This window comes from Chlorocebus sabaeus, chromosome X (assembly GCF_047675955.1).
Source record: "Chlorocebus sabaeus isolate Y175 chromosome X, mChlSab1.0.hap1, whole genome shotgun sequence".
Classification (NCBI taxonomy): domain Eukaryota; kingdom Metazoa; phylum Chordata; class Mammalia; order Primates; family Cercopithecidae; genus Chlorocebus; species Chlorocebus sabaeus.
The window spans coordinates 44,679,907-44,702,434 of record NC_132933.1 but is presented as its reverse complement, the minus strand read 5'-3'; the positions used below and the strand labels follow the sequence as shown (position 1 = coordinate 44,702,434).

General features: G+C 34.9%; 1 protein-coding gene across 6 annotated transcripts in view; it reads left to right on the top strand.

The window, feature by feature from the left end:
• Positions 1 to 22,528, top strand: part of COL4A5 (collagen type IV alpha 5 chain) — a 280,778-nt gene that overhangs the window by 214,566 nt on the left and 43,684 nt on the right. For all 6 annotated transcript variants that reach the window (XR_012091918.1, XM_073013468.1, XM_007992530.3 and 3 more), the window contains exon 38: positions 16,197 to 16,323. Coding sequence is in view for 5 of the 6 variants with exons in the window: in XM_073013468.1 (XP_072869569.1) it covers positions 16,197 to 16,323 (127 nt within the window). In the remaining variant the exon portion in view is untranslated. The remainder of the gene's footprint in view (positions 1 to 16,196; positions 16,324 to 22,528) is intronic.

Sequence of the window (22,528 nt, the reverse complement as noted above, 5' to 3'; positions counted from 1 at the left end):
TGGAATAGATAGAGTACAGAAATACCCATACATTTTTGGTCAACTGATTTTCAACATAGGTACCAAAACTATTTAAAGGGGGTTAAAAATAGTCTTTTCAACAAATGATGCTGGAACATGGATGCAGCTGGAGGCCACTATCCTAAGCAAATTAATGCAGAAGCAGGAAACCAAATAGCACATATTCTCACTTAAAGTTTGGAGGTAAGCATTGGGTATACATGGACACAAAGAAGGGAACAATAAATTCTAGGTATTCCAAAAAGGGGTAAGGAGTGGGGGAAGTGTCGACAAACCTATTGAGTACTATGTTCACTACTTGGGCAATGGGAACATTAGAAGCCCAAACATCAACATCACATAATATACCCATGTAACACACCTGCATACGTAACCCCTGGATCTAAAATAAGAAACAAAACAAAAATCAAATGATTCTGGGAAAAAAGGATACCTATCTGCAAAAGAATGAATCTGGACCCCTATCTCATACTGTATACAAATATTAACTCCAACTGTATTACTGACCTAAATATAAGAGCTAAACCATAAACATATTAGGATAAAAAAATGACTAAATTCTTGTGACCTTGCATTAGGTAATGGTTTCTTAGCTATGACACTAAAAGCACAAACAACTAAAGGAAAAATAAATTGGGCTATATTAAAATTCATTAGGTAATGGTTTCTTAGCTATGACACTAAAAGCACAAGCAACTAAAGAAAAAATGAATCGGGCTATATTAAAATTTAATATGTTTTCTGCTGCAAATGATACCATCAAGAAGGTGAAAAGACAACACACGAGATGAAAGAAAATATTTGCAAATCATATACGAGATAAAGGATTTGTATAAAGAATATATAAAGAATTCTTATAATTCAACAGAAAGCAAATAACTCAGTTTTTGAAAGTGCACAAAGTGAATTGAACCTAACAAATATACAAAATATTGTATCCAAGAAAAATGCAGAATATACATTTTTGCAACTGCACATGGAACATTTTCCAGAATAGACAATATATTAGGCCACAAAATAAGTCTTCATACACTTAAAAAGATTAAAACCACACAGCATGTATTTTTTAATCATGATAGAGTGAAATTAGAAATCAATGCAGAAAGTAAACTGGAAAATCTACAAATGTGTGTAAATTAAACAAAATGCTCTTAACCAGTGAGGCAAAGAAGAAATCACAAGGGTAATTAGAAAATAGAATGTCTTGTCTTTTTTTTTTTTTGACAGAATCTTATTCTGTTACCCAGGTTGGAATGCAGTGGCATGATTGTGGCTCATTGCAACCTCTGCCTTCCAGGCTCAAGCAATTCTCATGCCATCCCCTCCTGGGATTACAGATACACACCACCATGCTCAGCTAATTTTTTGTAGAGATGGGGTTTTGCCATGTTGGCCAGGTGGTCTTGAACTCCTGACCTCAAGCAATCCACCCTCCTTGGCCTCCCAAAGTGCTGGGATTACAGGCATGAGCCACCAAGTCTGGCAGAAAATATAATGAGACAAATGAAGATGAAACCACAACATACCAAAACTTACAGGATGCAGTGAAAGCAACTAAATGGGACATTAATAGCTGTAAATACTTACATTAGAGAAGAAACATCTCAAATCAAAAACCTAACTTTACATCTTAAAGAACTAGAAAAAGAAAAACTAAATCCAAAACTAGCAGAAAGAAAGAAATAATAAAGATTAGAGCAGACATATAAATAAAATACAGAACTAAAAAATCACAGATGAAGTCAACAAAACTAAAAGTTGTTTCTTCAAAAAGATAATAAAATAGAAAAAGTTTTAGCTAACTTGACTAAGAGAAAAAGAAAGAAGACTCAAATAACTAAAATCAGAAATAAAAGAGGAGACATTACTACCAATCTTACAGAACTAAAAATATATGGGACTGCTATGAACAGGTGTTTGCTAACAAATTAGATAACCTGGATGAAATGTGCAAATTCCTAAAAAGGCAGAATCTACCAAGACTGAATCATAGAAGTAGATTATATGAATAGACCTAAATTGAGTAAGAAGATTGACTCAGTGATCAAAAACCCTCCAATAAAGAAAAGCTCAGGACCAGATGGCTACACTGGTGAATTCTACCAATCATTTTTTTTTTTTTTTTTTTTTTGGGAAAGGGTCTCACTATTTGCGCATACTGGACAGAGGGCAGTGGTGCAGTTATGGCTCATTGCAGCCTTTTCCTTGTGGGCTCGAGTGATCTTCAGCCTCCTAAATATTTTCCAAACAATTAAAGAAGGATTAACAGCATTTGTTTTCAAGGTCTTCCAAAAATTGAAGAGGAAGGAACACTTCCAAACTCATTATATTATGCCTGGATTACCCTGATACCAAATCCAGACAAAGACACTACAATAAAAGAAAGCTACAGACCAAAATCCCTTATGAATATTGATGCAGAAAATCCTTAACAAAATACTAGCATACTGAATTCAACAGCATATTAAAAGGATTATATGCCATGGTCAAGAGAGATTTATTCCTGGGATGCAAGGACAGTTCAACATACAAAAATCATTAGTGTAATACATTATCACACTAACAGAATGAAGTGTTTCTGTGCAGAAATACAGCTTCATTTCTCTTGGTAAAATACCTAGGATTGGAATTGCTGAGTCATATGATAACTATTTAACTTGTTGAGGCACTGTCAAATATTTTTTCACAGCAGCTGAATAATGTTTTATTTCAAAACATTTTACAAAGTTACAGTAATCAAAGCAGTGTGGTGCTGACATAAAGATAGCAAATGGACCAATGTAATAGGGAGACCAGAGATAAAATCTCTGATTTGTAGTTGAATGGTCTTTGACAAGGGTGCTCAATGGGGAAAGGTGTTCAACAAATGGGTGCTGGGTAAAATGAATGTCCATATGCAGAAGAATGAAGTTGAACCCTTTCCTTACATCATATATAAAATTAATTCAAAAAGCATTGAAGACCTAAATGTAAGACCTAAAACTATAAAACTCTTAGAAGAAAACATGGGGCAACATGCCTCATGATTTTAGATTTTTTTCAATGATTTCTTGGATATGACACCGAAATCACAGGCAACAACAACAACAAAAAAAACAGATAAATTGAACAACATCAAAATGATAAACTTGTGCATCCAAGAACACTACTAATAGAGTGAAAAGGCAACTCATGGGATGGAAGAAAATGTTTGTAAATTGTATATCTGGTGAAAAGATTAATTTCCAGAATTTTAAAAAGAACTCTTACAAGTCTATAACAAAAGCCATCAAACAACCCAATTCAGAAATAAGCAAATGACTTGAGTAGACCTTTCTCCAAAGATGCTATACAAATGGCAAATTAGTACATTAGAAGATGGTTAACATCACTAATCATTAGGGAAATACAAATCAATTCCACAGTGAGATAACACTTCATACCCATTAAGAAGGCTATTATATAAAAAACAGTAAATAACAAGTGTCGGTGAGGATCTGGAGAAGTTGGAACTCTTGTGTATTGCTAGTAGGAATGTAAAATTGTGCGGCCACTATGGAAAACAGTATGGCGGTTCTTCAAAAATTTAAACACAGAATTATCATATGATCTAGCAATTTCACTTCTGGAGATATATCTAACATAATTGAAAACAAAAATGGGGCCTAAACAGATGTTTTTGTAGCCATGCTTACAGCAACATCATTCACAAGTCAAAAGGTGGAAGCATCCCAAATGTCCATTAATAGAGGAATGTGTAATAAAATGTGGTATGCACATAGAATAGATATTATTTGGCCTTAAAATAGAATAATATTCTGATACATACTACAACATGGATTAACTTTGAAGCCGTTATGCTAAGTGAAATAAGCCAGTTATAAAAAGACAAATATTACGTGACCCGAGTTATATGAGGTACCTAGAACAGTCAATTTCATACAGACAGAAAGTAGAATGGTAATTGCTTAGGGTTGGGGGAGGGGAAAATAAAGAGACATTGGCCAAAGGGTACAAACATTTGGTTAGTTATAAGATGAATAAACTCTAGGGATCAAAGGTACAGCATGGGCACTATAGTTTAAAATATGGTGTTGTATACTTGAAATTTGTTGAGAGTAGATCTTAATTGCTTTCACCACACACTGAAAAAAAAAAAAAAAAAAAACTGTAACTAGGTGAAGTGCTAGATGTGGTAACTAATTTCATTGTGGATATGAGTATAAGGTTTCAGTTTGGGATGATAAAAAATATTCTGGAGATGTATGGTGGTGATGGTTGCAAAACAGTGTGAATGTTGTTTATGCCACAGAACTATACCCTTAAAAATAATTTAAAAGGTAAGATTTATGTTTTGTATATTTTGATACAATAAAAAGCCACACAAAATGAAAATATTAATTAGCTTGATTTAATCATTTCACAATGTATATATGTATCATAGCATCACATTATACTCTATAAATGTATATAGTTTTTATCAGTTAAAAATAAAATATTTTTAAGTGAAAAAATGAACAAAGGAATTGAATAGCTATTTCTCCAAGAAAGATGTACAAATGGCCAATATGTACATGAAAAGGTGTTTAACCTCATTAGTCATTATGAAAATGCAAAAGAAAACCACATGGAGATACCACTTCACACTTACTTGAGTAGGCATAATAAAGAGAGAAAATAACAAATGTTGGCAAGGATGTGAAGAAATTGGAACCCTTTTGCATTGCCAATGGTAATGTAAAATGATGCAGCTTCTGTGAAAAAATATTTGACAGTGCCTCAGAAAGTTAAATAAAGAGTTATATGACACAGCAATTCCACTCCTAGGTATTTTCCCAAGAGAAATGAAGCTGTATTTCTGCACAGAAACTTGTACATGAATGTTCACAGCAGCCAAAAAGTGAAGAAAACCCAAGATACAAGAATGGCTAAACAAAGTGTGCTATCCCAGAGAAAATTGAGGAGAGTGAGGATCATCATGGTGGACAGGAGACAGGACTAGATCGCAGCTCCAACTTGGACAGACAGAGCAGCATACAGAGGCATGCATTGTGAATTTAGTTCCAGATCAACTGCAACAACAAACCAGTAATCACAAGAGGATGCGCAGCCCCTCGGAAGGAAGTGGACTTCTCTTGCAGGACCCGGGAGACACCCCAAATACTGTGAGTGCCCCAAATACAGAAGTGGAAAGTAGAGATCCTTCTCTCCCAAATACACACCCCCACTGGAGAAACTGGAGGTCTGTTCATGGGAGAAGTTTCTGACCTTACCTGGAGCTGAGTCCATTTAGAGAGCAGAGTGAAATACAGGGGTAGAGGAAGCAGCAGGAAAGGCCCTGGGAGCTTGCTGGGTCACCAAGCAGGCCATTCCTGCCTGGCACCACAGGGATCCATCGGGAGGGCAGCCAGAGGAGTGGAGGAAAGCACCATAGGGAGAAGGAAGCCTCCAGCTGAACTTTGTAACAATTTGAACCAGGCGAGAAGCCTCCTGGCCAGAACTCGGGGGAGGGCATGAGTCCAGTGTGCAGACTCCACAGATGGGGGAAAAACCAAGCCCTTTTCTTTTGCAACTTGGAGGCAGGTTGCCTGGGGCAAGTTCTCAAGCCCTGCTCACCCACCACCTGGAAACAGACTTGGGGCTGTTAATAGGGGCATGGTGGGAGTAAGATCTGTCCTTTGATGTGTGTGGGAGCTGGGTGAGGCCTGTGACTGCTGGTTTTCACCCACTTCTCTGACAACCTGCATGACTCAGCAGAGGCAGCCATAATTCTCCTAGGTACACAACCCCACTGACCTGGGAACCTCACCCCCATCCGCCACAGCAGCCACAACAACACCTGCCCAAGGAAGGTCTGAGCTCAGAGGTCCCTAGCCCTGCCCCCAACTGTTGGGCCTTCTGTATCCACCCTAGTAGCTGAAAACAAAGGGCATAAAATCTTGAGAGTTCTAGGACCCCACCTACCTCTGGTTCCTCTCCATACTACCACAGCTGATGCTCTAGCCAACCAGCCCCAAAATAGAGCATTAAACCACCAAAGATAAGAACCCTCACAGAGTACATTTCACCCCCTGCCACCTCCACTGGAACAGGTGCTCATACCCATGGCTGAGAGACCATAGATGGTTCACATCACAGGACTTTGTGCAGACAATTCTCAGTACCAGCCAAGAGCTGGATAGACTTACTGGGTGGTTAAACCGAGAAGAGAGACAACAGTCACTGCAGTGCCACTCACAGGAAGCCACATCCATAGGAAAAGGGGGAGAGCACTACATCAAGGGAACATCCCATGGGACAAAAAGATCTGAACAGCCTTCAGCCCTAGACCTACCCTATTACAGAGCCTACCCAAATGAGAAGGAACCAGAAAAACAACTCTGGTAATATGAAAAAACAAGGCTCTTTAACACCCTGCGGCCCCCCACCAAAAAAAAAGTCACACTAGTTCACCAATAATGGACCCAAACCAAGAAGAAATCCCTGATTTACCTGAAAAAGAATTCAGGAGGTTACTTATTAAGCTAATCAGGGAGGCACCAGAGAAAGGTGAAGCCAGTGTAAGGAAATCCAAAAAATGATACAACAGGTGAAGGGAGAAATATTAAAGGAAATAGATAGCATAAATAAAAACAATCAAAACTTCAGGAAACAATGAACACACTTACAGAAATGCAAAATGCTCTGGAAAGTCTCAGCAATAGAACTGAACAAGTAGAAGAAATAAATTCAGAGCTCAAAGACAAGGTCTTCAAATTAACCCAAATCCAACAAAGACAAAGAAAAAAGAATAAGAAAATATAAACAAAGCCTCCAAGAAGTCTGGGATTATGTTAAGCAACCAAACCTAAGAATAATTGGTGTTTCTGAGGAAGAAGATAAATCTAAAAGTTTGGAAAACATATTTGGGGAATAATTAAGGAAAACTTCCCCAGCCTTGCTAGAGACCTAAACATTCAAATACAAGAAGCACAAATAACACCTGGGAAATTCATCACAAAACAATCATTGCCCAGGGACATTGTCATCAGGTTATCTAAAGATAAGATGAAGGAAAGAATCTTAAGAGCTGTGAGACAAAAGCACCAGGTAACCTATAAAGGAAAACCTATCAGATCAGCAGCAGAATTCTCAGCAGAAACCCTACAAGCTCAAAGGGATTGGGGCCCTATCTTCAGCCTCCTCAAACAAAACAATTATCAGCCAAGAATTTTGTATCCAGTGAAACTAAGCATCATATATTAAGGAAAGATACAGTCGTTTTCACACAAACAAATGTTGAGAGAATTCGCCACTACCAAGCCACCACAACAAGAACTGAGGAAAGGAGCTCTAAAACTTGAAACAAATCCTGGAAACACATCAAAACAGAACCTCTTTAAAGCATAGATCACACAGGACCTACAAAACAAAACTACAGGTTAAAAGGCCAAAATAAAAACCCCAAAAATACCAAGGTACACAGGCAACAAATAGCATGATGAATGCAATGGTACCTCACATCTGAATACTAACATTGAGTGTAAATGGCCTAAATGCTCTACTTAAAAGATAAAGAACTGCAGAATGGATAAGAACTCACCAACCAATGATCTACTGCCTTCAGGAGACTCACCTAACACATAAGGACTCACATAAACTTAAAGTAAAGGGGTGGAAAAAAAGCCTTTCATGCAAATAGACACCAAAAGCAAGCAAGGGTAGCTATTGTTATATCAGACAAAATAAACTATAGCAACAACAGTTAAAAGAGGCAAAGAGGGACATTATATAATTCTAAAGGGTCTTGTCCAACAGGAAAATATCACAATCCTAAATATATATGCACCTAACACTGGAGCTTCCAAATTTATAAAACAATTACTAATGGACCTAAGAAATGAGATAGACAGCAACACAATAATATTGAGGGACTTCAATCCTCCACTGACAACACTAGACAGGTCATCAAAACAGAAAGTCAACAAAGAAACAATAGATTTAAACTATACCTTGGAACAAATGGATTTAACAGATACATACAGAGCATTCCATCCAACAACCACAGAATACACATTCTATTCAAAAAGTCCATGAACTTTCTCCAAGATAGACCATATGATAGCCCATAAAACAAGCCTCAATAAATTGAAGAAAATTGAAATCATGTCAAACACTCTCAGACCACAGTGGAATAAAACTGGAAATCAAATCCAAAAGGAACCTGCAAATACATGGACTTTAAATAACTTCCTCTTGGGCCGGGCATGGTGGCTCATGCCTGTAATCCCAGCACTTTGAGAGGCCAACTTGGGCGGATCACCTGAGGTCAGGAGTTCGAGACCAGCCTGGCCAAACATGGTGAACCCTTGTGTCTACTAAAAATACAAAAAAATAGCTGGGCATGGTGGCAGGTGCCTGTAATCCCAGCTACTCAGGAGGCCAAGGCAGGAGAATCGCTTGAACCTGGGAGGCAGAGGTTGCAGTGAGCCGAGATTATGCCACTGCACTCCAGCCTGAGTGACAGAACAAGACTCCATCTTCAAGAAAAAAAAAAAAAAAAAAGAAAAAGAAAAGAAACCTGCTCCTAAATGAGCATTGGGTCAAAAACGAAATCAAGATGGAAATTGAAAAATTATTTGAACTGAAAGATAATAATGATATAACCGATCTAAACCTTTGGGATACTGCAAAGGTGGTGCAAAGAGGAAAGTTCTTAGCCATAAATGCCTACATCAAAAAGACTGAAAGAGCACAAACTGACATTCTAAGGTCACACCTCAAGAAACTAGAGAAACAAGAGCAAATCAAACCCAAACCCAACAGAAGAAAGGAAATCACCAAGATCAGAACTAAATGAAATTGAAACAAAAAAAAATTACAAAAGATAAATGAAACAAATAGCTGGTTCTTTGAAAAGATAAATAAAATTGATAGACCATTAGCAAGATTAACCAAGAAAAGAAGAGAGAAAATCCAAAGAACCTCATGAAGAAATGACACAGGAGATATTACAACTGACACCACTGAAATATTATTCAAGGCTACTATGAACACCTTTATGCACATAAACTACAAAACCTAGGAGAGATGACTGAATTCCTGGAAAAATAAAACCCTCCCATCTTAAATCAGGAAGAATGAGACACCCTGAACATACCAATAACAAGCCGCAAGATTGAAATGGTAATTTAAAAATTACCAACAAAAAAAAGTCTAGGACCAGATGAATTCACAACAGAATTCTACCAGACATTCAAAGAAGAATTGGTACCGGTACTTTTGACGCTATTCCACAAGATAGAAAAAGAAGGAGCCCTCCCTAATTCATTTTAGGAGGCCAGCATCAGCCTAATACCGAAACCAAAAAAGAAAACTGCAGACCGATATCCTTGATTAACATCGATGCTAAAATCCTTGACAAAATACCAGTTAACTGAATCCGACAACATATCAAAAAGATAATCCACCATGATCAAATGGGTTTCATACCAAGGATGCAGTGATGGTTTAACATACGTAAGTCAACAGATGTGATATACCGCATAAACAGAATTAAAAACAAAAGTCACATACGTGATCATCTCTATAGATGCAGAACAAACATTCAACAAAATTCAGCATCACTTTACGATTAAAACTCTCAGCAAAATCGGCATACAAGGGACATACTTCAATGTAGTAAAAGCTGTCTATGACAAACCCACAGCCAACATAATAGCGAATGGGGAAAAGTTGAAAGCATTCCATCTGAGAACTGGAACAAGACAAGGATTCCCACTCTCACCACTCCTCTTCAACATAGTAGTGGAAGTCCTAGCCAGAACAACCAGACAAGAGAAAGAAATAAAGGACATCCAAATCGGTAAAGAGGAAGTCAAACTGTCACTGTTTGCTGACAATATGATCGTTTACCTTGAAAACCCTAAATACTCCTCCAGAAAGCTGCTAGAACTGATAAAAGAATTCAACAAAGTTTCCGGATACAAGATTAATATACACAAATCAGTAGCTCTTCTTTACACCAACAGTGACCAAGCAGGGAATCAAATCAAGAACTCAACCCCTTTTACAATAGCTGCAAAAAATAAAATAAAATACTTAGGAATACACCTAACCAAGGAGGCGAAAGACCGCTCTACAAGGAAAACTACAAAACACTGCTGAAAGAAATCATAGACAACACAAACAAATGGAAACACATCCAATGCTCATGGATGGGTAGAATCAGTATTGTGAAAATGACCATACTGCCAAAAGAGTCTACAAATTGGACGCAATCCCCATCAAAATACCACCATTGTTCTTCACAGAATTAGACAAAAACAATTGTGAACTTCATTTGGAACCAAAAAAGTGCTCACATAGCCAAAGCAAGACTAAGCAAAAGGAACAAATCTGGAGGCATCACACTACCTGAGTTCAAACTATACTGTTAAGGCCGTAGTCACCAAAACAGCATGGTACTGGTATAAAAACAGGCACATAGACCAATGGAACAGAATAGACAACCCAGAAATGAACCAAAATACTTACAACCAACTGATCTTGGATAAAGCAAACAAAAACATAAAGTGGGGAAATGACACCCTTTCCAACAAATGGTGCTGGGTTAATTGACTAGCCACATGTAGGAGAATGAAACTGGATTCTCATCTCTCACCTTATACAAAAATCAACTCAAGACGGATTAATGACTTAAATCTAAGACCTGAAACTATAAAAAATCTAGAAGGTATCATTGGAAAAATCCTTCCAGACATTGACCCAGGCAAGGATTTTATGACCAAGAGCCCAAAAACAAATGCAATAAAAACAAGATAAATAATTGGGACTTAATTTAATGAGCTTTTGCACAGCAAAAGGAGCAGTCAGCAGAGTAAACAGACAACCCACAGACTGGGAGAAAATCTTCACAATCTACACATCTGACAAAGGACTAATATCCAGAATCTACAACTAACTCAAACAAATCGGTAAGAAAAAAAAAACAAAGAATCCCATCAAAAAGTGGGCTAAGGACATGAATAGACAATTCTCAAAAGAAGATATACAAATGGCCAACAAACATATGAAAAAATGCTCAACATTACTAATGATCAGGGAACTGCAAATCAAAACCACAATATAACACCACTTTACTCCTACAAGAATGGCCATAATCAAAAAATCAAAAAACAGTAGATCTTGGTGTGGATGTGGTGATCAGGGAACACTTCTACACTGCTGGTGGGAATGTAAACTAGTACAGCTACTCTGGAAAATAGTGTGGAGATTCTTAAAGAACTGAAAGTAGAACTACCATTTGATCCAGCAATCCCGCTATTGGGTATCTACTCAGAGGAAAAGAAGTCATTATACAAAAAAATATATATATTTGCACACGCATGTTTATAGTAACACAATTTGCAATTGCAAAATCATGGAACCAACCCAAATGCCCATCAATCAAAGAACTGATAAACTGTGGTATATGTATATACAATGGAATACTACTCAGCCATCAAAAGGAATAAATTAACAGCATTTGCAGCGACCTGGATTAGATTGGAGACTATCATTCTAATGAAGTAATTCAGGAATGGAAAACCAAACATCATATGTTCTCCCTGATGTGTGGGAGCTAAGCTATGAGGATGCAAAGGAATAAGAATGATACAGTGGACTTTGGGGACTTGTGAGGAAGGGTGAGAGGAGGGGCAAGGGATAAAAGACTACAAATATGGTGCAGTGTATACTGCTTGGGTGATGGGTACACCAAAATCTCACAAATCACCACTAAAGAACTTACTCATGTAACCAAATACCACCTGTACCCCAATAACTTATGGAAAAATATAAAAAACAAGCGAACAAAAACCAAAGTGTGCTATCCCATGCAATGGAATATCATTTGACAATTTTAAAAAATGGCATACTGATACATGGTGTAAAATGGGTGAACCTTGAAAACATTATGCTAAGTGAAATAAGCAAGGCACAAAATAACCGTGTATCATATGGTTTCATTTATATGAAATGTCCAGAATAGGCAAATCTGTATAAAGAGAAGGCAGATTAGGTTTTGCTAGGGCTTGGAGGGAGTGAGAATGAGGAATGACTGCTAATGTGTACAGTTTCCTCTAGGGGGAAATGGAAAATTTTCTAAAATTACATTGTGATGATTGTTGGACAATCCTATGAAGATACTGAAAACATTGAATTGTACACTTTAAGTGGATGAATTGTATGGTATATAAATTATATCTCAATAAAGTTATTTTAAAACAATGCACATTATTGAAAATCTACAAAGTTTCTACTAATAACATGTAATGTTTTTAGTTGTCTTTAAATTACTGTCTTTATTTTAAGATGTTTTTTAGTTCTAGAATCTTGAGATTTGATGAACAAATGGGTGTTATTTTCCTCACAATTAACTTTGGACACATTTTAAGTAATTGTATGTGCTGTGATTACTAGAACTACACATGCTGTGCTAGTATGGAATAGCATGCTTTATGAATCATTTTTTCTTTAATATTTCTTTAATATTTTGAGCCACTTGTCGGCTCATTGGGCTGATGTTTGGAGCAATTTGCTATTATGCCTACTTTGGGTGGTAAAAGATAGTATAGAGCTCATTATCTTTTAAGTTTTGTTCATACTCTTTTTCTCTAAGTTCATCATTACCTTAGACATACTGCTATTGAATTTCATGTGGCAGCTTTGGCCTGCTCAGGCATCCTTGAGCCATTATTTATCAGTTTGTTACTGTTAGCTTAACATTTCACTACTTGGAAGAACTAAATAACATGCAAATTTGAAGGTCTTACTGTATAATTCCTTTTCTAGATAATTAAAATGTTAATAGTTGCTCAATGGATCTAAAGCTTCAGTTATGCACAATGAGTAAGTTTTACAGATCTGTTATACAATATGGTGCCTACAGTTAACAGTACAGTATTGTTCACCTTAAAATATGTTAAGAGGATAGATTTCATGTTAAGTGCTCTTACCACAACCCTGCCCACACACAAGAACATGAAGAAATTTTTGGAGGTGATGGATATGTGTAGTACTTTCGTTGTGCTGATGGTATCATGGGTATATGCATATATCCAGACTCATAAGTGTGTATGCATTATGTGCGGTTTTATATATAGATTAATAAAGTTTTTAAAAAAGTATCTCTGCATGCACTTTTAAATTTCCCTCTGTTAATATTCTGGGTCTAAAATAGAACCTATTTATGGTTTTATTCATGGTCCTTAATCTCCAATTACGGATAATGTTGTAAAAACATTAACAATTATATGGGAACCATGACTTCCAAGTGATGGACTACTGTTGTAATATTCTTCTTGCCATAAAGCAAGATATGATATTTACTCTTTCTCCTCAAATATTTTCCATTTGTTGCCTTTTTTTTCCCCCAGTGGCAATGCTTCTTTAGTTTTACAATGGAGTGTAAGAACAAAAGTGTTTAGCTTTCTTACCAATAGATGTCTTCTATTTTGTAAAGTTTATTCTGAATTTTAGGTTATAGTATGGAATGGAGGAGAAATGCTATTACTAAGACATAGTAGAGATTGGCTATGATCCAAATACCATTAAATTACAATTTGAATCTTAACAACAAAGAAGATATCAAATTAACTCCTTTTTCTACGTGATACAACACAGTGACCTTGAAAGCAGTTTCAGGCTTGTCTTTCAGTGTTACTGTAGTCATTAGATAGTTTCACAATGGTAAATGTGACTTATTAGGTATGAGATATTTCATTTTCAGAATTATATCAAAGCTTGACATTAGAACAGATGTAGATATTTGCAGCTGTGTGTCCGAGTCATTCAAATCGCTTCTATCTAGAAGTGCAAGTAGATTTGAATTTTCCTTTCCCAGAGTGATTTGCAAGATTTGTGTCCAGTTTATAGATTTTCTGAGCACTGTCTTCTTTATCTCTTCTTGCTTACCTTTTTTGAAACTCATTGTTTTCCCTGCATGTATGTGAATAATAAAAGGCTAGATAAAACTTAAGCTAGCAAATGTCAGTGTTTTTTTCAGAAGCCCTAATAAAATATTTACTTTATTTTTAAAAGGTACTTGGTTTGAAGGAGTAGGGCCATAAGAGTGATTACAGAAACGGTATTTGGGGGCAAGTGCTGGCTGAACTTAGAGATTGGGCTTAGAGTAGTCCCCCCTTACCATGGGGGATACATTCCAAGACTCCCCATTGGATGCCTGAACCTGTGGATAATACCTAACCTTTTATGTACTGTGTGTTTTTTTTCCATCTGGTAACAGACAGCTACTAAGTGACTCATAAACAGGTAGTGTTTATAGCGTGGATATGCTGGGCAAAGGAGTAGTTTAGGTTTCAAGAGGGATGGAATGGGACAACATGAGATTTTATCATGCTACTCAAAATGACGTACAATTCAAAACTTATAAGTTATTTATTTCTGGAATTTTCAATATTTTCACAACATAAGTAACCGAAACCATGGATTGCAAAACTATGGATAAGGAAGAATTTCTGTACTTTTAGAATTTAATGTACTTTAGTATCATAAATAATCCAGAGTTTGCCTTCTGCCTTTCAGATTTACCACTAGCAGAATATTGGAATTTTTTTCTTGTTTTTTATTTTGGTACATATATTTAATTTGTTCACGAATAACAAAAAGAATCATGATAGTTTATTCAAAGGTTTCCCATGTAAACATCTAAGATGGGACCAATTCAATCCAAAATTTAATTGTATACCTATTATGTGCCTCAAAATGAACTAGATATTTGATTTACAAGGTTCAGAAAAAATATATATATTCCCAGCCCAAGATTCTTAATTTTTTAAAATAATAGGATGTAAGGAAAAAAAGACTTTAGTTTAAAAAGCTATTACCATAATGCAGAAACATGAGTCACAAATAGATCTGACTCACCTGCAAGTGTATGTACTAAGTGAGGAAAGAAGCATTCAGTAGGTGATGTTGAACACTAGCACTTTATTGTAAAGATCATGATCTTCATGAGCAAAGCAGTAAGCCCTGCAGTAGAGATTTAGTGTTAAGGTATGTGTTGCCATTGTTATTGGAAAAAACTTGTTTTAATTGTGAAAGTGGGTATGAATTCTTCTAAGGCTCTATTGGAAAAAAATGTAATGCAAATATTCATTGAGCAAAAATGGTTATACATATGTGAATTATCTCTTACCCAAAATAAACTTTCAGTGTAATTAAGGAGTTAAGACTTGCATATATGAAGCCATTGTAGACATGACAGAGTTAGAACCTACCCTAACCTCTTGGGGTAAACTCTCTTTGTCCAGGAATGCTTCATGGAAGAAATGGGATTTTTCTTTTCTTGTTAAGAGGCAGGGTCTCACTCTGTCATCCAGGCTGGCCTGCAGTGACATGATCATGACTCAATATAGCCTTGACCTCCTAGACTCAAGCCATCCTCCTACCTCAGCCTCCTGAGTAGCTGGGACTACAGGCATGCACCACTGCACCCAGCTGATCTTTTAATTTTTTATAGAGACAGAGTCTCCCTTTGTTACCCAGGCTGGTCTTAAACTCCTGGGCTCAATCCTCCAGCCTTAGCTCCCCAAAGTGCTAGAGCCACAACACTCAGCCGGAAGTGGGATTTTAGATGTCCACTGAAGAATTGATAGACTTCCTTATGTTACAGTGAAAATCACCTTTTTCAGTAGAACCTACTATAGCTTTTGGTTGACATGTGTCCTGGAAGCAATGAATTGCATTATGGCACAGTAGGAATGGTAAACACAGGTTCTGAAGTCAGACTGTTTGACTCCAAATTCGGATTTCACCACTTACTAGCTCCATCACTATAACATGGGGATAATAACAGTATCATTCTAATAGGGTTGTTAAGGATTAATGAGAATTAATTAGAATAATACATCTACATACTGTGTGAATAGTATGAACTATGTAGTCTGATTGACTACATAGCTGATTGTAGTCTGGTTTGAATCCCAGTTAAAAACCTTAGGCACTTGGCTTCTCAAGATTCAGTTTTCTCATTTATAAATGGAGATAATGAAGACTAACTCACAGGATTGTTGTGATGATTAAATGAAGCAATTTACATCAAGTACTTACTGGAGTGCCTGACATATAAAAAAAGCTCTATAAATAATGTTATGTTCTTATACAATCTAAGCCATGTAGAGACTTCAATATTATCTTTTTATTCATGTTTTCAGGGTGAGCCTGGTCTGCCTGGATACCCAGGGAACCCTGGTATCAAAGGTTCTGTGGGAGATCCTGGTTTGCCTGGATTACCAGGAACCCCTGGAGCAAAAGGACAACCAGGCCTTCCTGGATTCCCAGGTAAAATTTCTTCTCTTAAATGCTTCCTTCTTTCCTTCCTTATCTACTCCAACCAGTATCACAGAGCAGCTTCTTATTTGGCCGACTTATATTTTATTTCCCAATCAAATACTGACTAGCAACATAATCTCAAACTATCTCTTTACCTTTTCTTTGGCCAAATTTGTTTCTATATAAAATGAGGATGATTATTACTGACTCAGCAGGACAACATCCTGTGGACAGAGAGACTGTTTGGTGGAGCATTCTTCAATCTTTGACTGTTAGCCACAAATCACTTAAGAAGCCTTGCTATTTTTGTAGGTGATAATGTATACTTCCAAGCCTCTGCCTGCAGCTGATTCTCTTAGAAAGGTATGCCCAGGCACACAGCTGGTAGCGGTTGGTAGAACAATCATACAGTTCCTTCAAATGACAAGGATTGAGTCATTCAAGTAAGAGATAAGCACTATAGTCGATTATGTAGCCTGAACTAGATTATTATAGTACCTACTTGTTTAGGGTTCAATGTATTTTTCGTTTGTTTTTGAATTGCACAGTGGCATGGATGAATGAATCTTTCCTTTTTATTGAAGTGAAGTGTACATATAGTAAAGTACACTTAAGACTATAGATGAGTTTTTACCTAAGTATATATATCTTTGAATTTACCATACGTATCAAGATATAAAATAGTTTCTTCATCCCATGAAGTTTACCCATGCCCCTACGCCCCCCAACCCTGAGGTAACTACTACTATGACTTCTATTACCATCAGTTAGTTTTGCTTGTTATTGAAATTCATATAAATGAAATCATACAATGATCCTTGTGTCTGGCTTTTTTCAGTCATCATTATATGTAAAAGATTCATTTATTTTGTTGCATGTGTCAGTAGTTTTTTCTTTATAATTGCTGTGCAATATTACATTGAAAAATGTACCACAGTCAATTACACATTCTCCTGTTGATGGACTTTTGGGTTGTTTCCAGTTTGGGACTATTATTTTTAAAAATACTATTAACATTCTTTTACATGTCTTTTGGTAAACATATGTATTGATTTCTCTTAGACAAAAACTTAGTAGTAGAAATACTGAATCACAGGGTAGGTGTACATTGAACTTTAGTAGATGCTGCCAAACAGTTTTCCAAAGTGGTTTTGTAAATTAGTTTCAACAGCAATGTATGAAATGTCCAGTTCTCCAATTGCCCATGTCCTCACCATCACTGGGTAGTGTCGGTCTTAATTTTATCTGTTTTGATGAGTATGTGGAAGCATCTTACTGAGATTTGAATTTACGTATTCCTAATGAATAATAGTATTAATCACCTTTTTATTATACTATTGACCATTTGGATAGCATCTTTTTGAAGTTTCTTCTCAAGTACTTTTGTTCATTTTTTATTGAATTGTCTCTCCTTTTTCAAATAGATTCAGAGCAGTTATTTATATACTCAAGATATGAGTCTTTTGTCAGATACATATATTGCAAATCTGTTCTCTGTGTCTCAGATTTGCCTTTCCTAATGCTGTTGTGTAATGAACAAAAGCTGTTAATTTTAATAAAATCCAGTGTGTCAATCTTTCCTTTCACGGATAGTGATTTTTTTATCCAATACAATAAATATTTGTCCACTTGAGGTTATAGAAATAATCTCCTAATTTTTATAACATGTTTAATGTTTAAACTTTTATATTTGGCTTATGATCTATCTCAAATAAAAATATTTTTACCTTGTGAGGTAGGGATCAAGGTTCATTTTTTTTTCCAACACAGTTATCCAATTGCTCTCTACACTATTTTTTTTTAAAGAACCTAAACACATCCAATAAATTACAGTCACTCTTTTGTTAGAAAGCCAAATGCTATATCTATACTCTGTGTTCTGTTCCAATGGTTTATTTTCTATTGCTGCTTTAACACAACACTGAATTACTGTAAATTTATATTAAACCTTGAAAAATGGTCGGTAAGTGCTAGAACTTTGTTTCGGTTTTTTAAAGCTTGTCTTGGCTATTCTAATTTTTTTTGCAGGGGAAATCAGTTTATCAATTTCCATTTAAAGTATCTGTAGGGATTTTTAAGTTTGCAATAACTCTCTAGGTAAGGTAGAGGAGAATTGATATTTTGACAGTATTCAACCTTCCAATAAAATGAACATGTTATCTCTCCATTTATGTAGGTATTGAGTTTAATTTAACAATATACTGCACTTTTTGTTTTGTAAATCTTGAACATATTTTATTAAATTTATCTCTGGAAATCTGATGCTTTCTGGTGACATTTAAATCGTATTGCTTTTCCCAGTTCATCTTCCAGTTGTTTCTTGGAAGTACATAGAAATAATTGATTTAAGAATATTGAAATAATATATGAGAAAATTGCCAATTTCACTTTTTAAAATTCTGAGTTTACATAATTTTTTGTTTTATAAAATATCACCTCAGATATTTTTATTACTTCTTTTTCATTTCTTTATACCTTTTATTTCTTTGTCATGCTTAATTGCACCAGTTAGGACCTGTAGTGCAGTGTTTAATAGAAGTGGTTATAGTCGACATCATTATCTTTTTTCTAAACTCAAAGGGCAAATAATTGCTATTTTTCCATTAAACGTAGTGTTAGTGCCAGGGTTTTGGTACATATATTTTATTAAATTAAGGAAATCCCTTTCTATTCCTACTATAATGAGAATTTTTATAAAGAATGGATGTAAGTTTTATCAAATTCTTTTTCTCAATCTACAGAGATGATAATTGTTTTTTCTCCTTTGCTCTTGATATAGTGAATTACACTGATTGATATTTTATGTAAAAACAACCCTGTATTCTTGGGATAAACTCCAAGGTGGTCATACTGTATACATTATCTTTAAGTATTATTGGACTGGATTTGCTATTTTTAAAAAAATTGTATACAGCCATGAGAGATATTGGCCTATGATTTTCTTTTCTCATAGTGTCCTTGTCAGTGTTTAAGTATAGGGATTTGCTGGCCTCATGACCTGGGAAGTATTCCCTCTTTCTCGATTTTTTCTTTAAATGTTTCATAGAATTCACCAGTTAAGGAATCTGGATCTGTAGTTTTCTTTGTAGAAACCTTTTTAAATTACAGATTAAAAGTTTTTGTTATGTTACTATTCGGATGATTTATTTTTATGTCAGTTTAAATAAATTGTGTTTTTCAAGGAAATCGACCATTTCATCTAAATTGTCAAATTCATTGGCAGAAAGTTGTTGATAGTATCCTTGTTTTGTCCCTTTAATTTCTGCAGAATGTGTACTAAAGTCTGCATTTCAACAATGTTTTGATATAAGTAATTTTAAATTTATTTCTTTATTTTGATCAAGCCGCCTAGGCATTCATTAACCTTTATTAATTGTTAAAAATTAACTTTTGTAAGTGATTTTCTCTACCATTTGTTTTTTATTCCACTGATTTCTGCTTATATCTGTATTATTTCCTATCTTCTACTTTCTATGGATTTAATCTTGCTGTTCTTTTCCTAGCTTCTTTACCTGGAAGCTTAAATCATACATTTTTCAGCTTTGTATTTTCTAATAGATGCATTTAAAAACTTAAATTTCCATCTAAGGAATGCTTAAACCAAATCCCACAAATTTTGTTCTTTTGCGTTTTTCCTTTAATCGTTCAGTTGAAGATATTTTCTAATTTTCGTGTTGATTTCTGTTTTTCTCCATAGATTATTTAGAATTGTGTTGCTCAACTTTCAAATATTTGGGGGCTTCCCAGATATCTTTCTATTATTAATTTTTAATTTGGTTCTATTTTGGCCAGAATACATATTTTGTGTGATTTAACTATTAATACTTATTGAGACTTATCATATGGCCAAATTTAGGGTTTATCTTGGTGAATTTTCCTTGTACCCTTGAAAATAATTTGTATTCTGCAATTGGTGTATTGCATTATAAATGTCCATTAGGTCAAGTTCGTTGGTAGGGTTATTAAAATCTTGTGTATTCTTACCATCTTCTTGCCTAATTGTTTTATCAATTACTGAGAGATCGGTGTTAAAATTTCCAATATGATTGTAGAATTTTCTATTTCTCTTTTTTTCTCTGTCAATTTTTTGCTGTATGTCTTTTGAGATTTTTTTTTTAGGTACATATAAATTTAGGAAACTTATGTTTTCTTGAAGAGTTGACCTTTTTATCATTATGTAAAGACCCTCTTTGTATTCATAATACTCTTTTCTTTGGATTTTTCTTTGTCTGATATCAGTATAGATACATCAGATTCTTGATGCTTAGTGTTAGTGCAGTATAACTTTTTCTATATAATTTTTATTTTTACGTGTCTGTATATTTAAAATATGTTTCTTAGGGATAAAATACATTCATATCTTGCTTCTTTTCCAGTCCAACAATCTTTCCCATTTATTCTGAGTGTTTAGTCGATTTATATTTAATGTATGTTGTTATGTTTGAATTTTAGTCTGCCACATTGCTGTTTGTTTTATGCTCCTCCTTTGTCCCTGGTTTCCTGTTCTGTTTGGGTTCATCAGATATGCTATGGTATTCCATTCTATCTCCTCTATTGGCTTTTACCTCTACTGGCTTTTAAGCTCTCCCTCTTTCTACTATTTTTAAATGATTGCTCCAAAGATTTTAGTGTGCATTCATAATTTACCACATTCTGCATTAAATTAATGTTATGTGACTTCACATATAATGTAAGATTCTTACAACAGTATAATTTTATTTACATATAATGTTCTTTTGTGTGATTGTGTTCATATATTTTATATGATTATCATATAGGTAATAAATTTTACAATTGATTGCTATTACTATTGCTTTAAGCAGCCTTTTCTAAAGAATTTAATATGAGAAACAAACCCAATTTTCATATTTACCAACATATTTACATTTCTACTGTTCTACCCTCCCATGCAGCAGACTTCTATTTGGTATCGTTCCCTAAAGCCTGATGTTCTTCCACTGTCATTTATTATAAAATGATTTTGCTGGTGACAAATTCTCTCACCTTTAATTTATCTGCAAATATGTTTGTTTTAGTTTCATTTTAAATAAATTTTTCACTGGATATAGAAACCCATTTTTGATATTTGTTGCCTTCAGCACTTTAAATGTTTCTTCCACTATCTTTTGGTCTCCATTTTTCCTGATAATAACACATCAATTATTTTTAATGTTTTGCTCCTTTATATTATGTCTGGCTTTTCTCTGGATATATTTGAGATTTTCTCTCTGTAGTTGGTTTTCGATAGTTTATTTTTGTTGTGGTTAGTTATGGTTGTATTTATTTTGCCCTCTATTGATATTCCTGAATCTGTAGGGTTGTTATTTTTTAATAACTTTGGAAAATCTCAGCTATCGTTTCCTCGTATATAGTCATGTGTCACATAGGAACATTTTGGTCAACAACAAACTACGTATATGGTGGTGGTCCCATATGATTGTCATGGAACTGAAAATTTCCTATCACCTAGTGATATCATAGCCATGGTAACATTGTATCACATTTATAATGTATTTTTACTGTACCGTTTCTAGGTTTAGATATACAAATACTTACCATTGTGTTATAATTGCCTACAGGATGCAGTACAGTTACATGCTATATAGGTTTGTAGCCCGGGAGCAATAGGCTCTACTATACGACCTAGATGTGTAGTAGGTCATACCATCTAAGTTTGTGTAAATATACTTTATATGTTCACATGATGACAAAATCGCCCAACAACTCATTTCTTAAAACATACTCCAGTTAAGTGACACATAACTGTATTTCTTCAGTCATATTTTCTCCTCTTCTTTTGGAATGCATATTAGATCACTTGATACTGTATCACAGGTCACTGAGGGTCTAGCTATATTTTCCATTTTTATTCTCTCTGAGGTTTAATTTGGATGGTTTTTATTCATTACCTTCAAATTTACTGATTTTTCATGTGTTCAATAGTCTGTTAATCGCGACAAAATTTTTAATTTCCATTTGGTTCTTTTAAGAGTTATCATATTTTTCTGGAAATTCCCTATTTTTTACTCATTATATACATTTTTGCCTATAGATTATTTAACATATTTATTATAGCTGTTTTAAAGATCTTTTCAGCCTAGTCCAAATTTTCAGATATCCATGTGTCTATTTCTATTGGTAGTTTTGTTTTTCTTGAATAAGTACCACATATTCAAACTTCCTACAATCTGCTAATTTTTATTGTATACTGAAT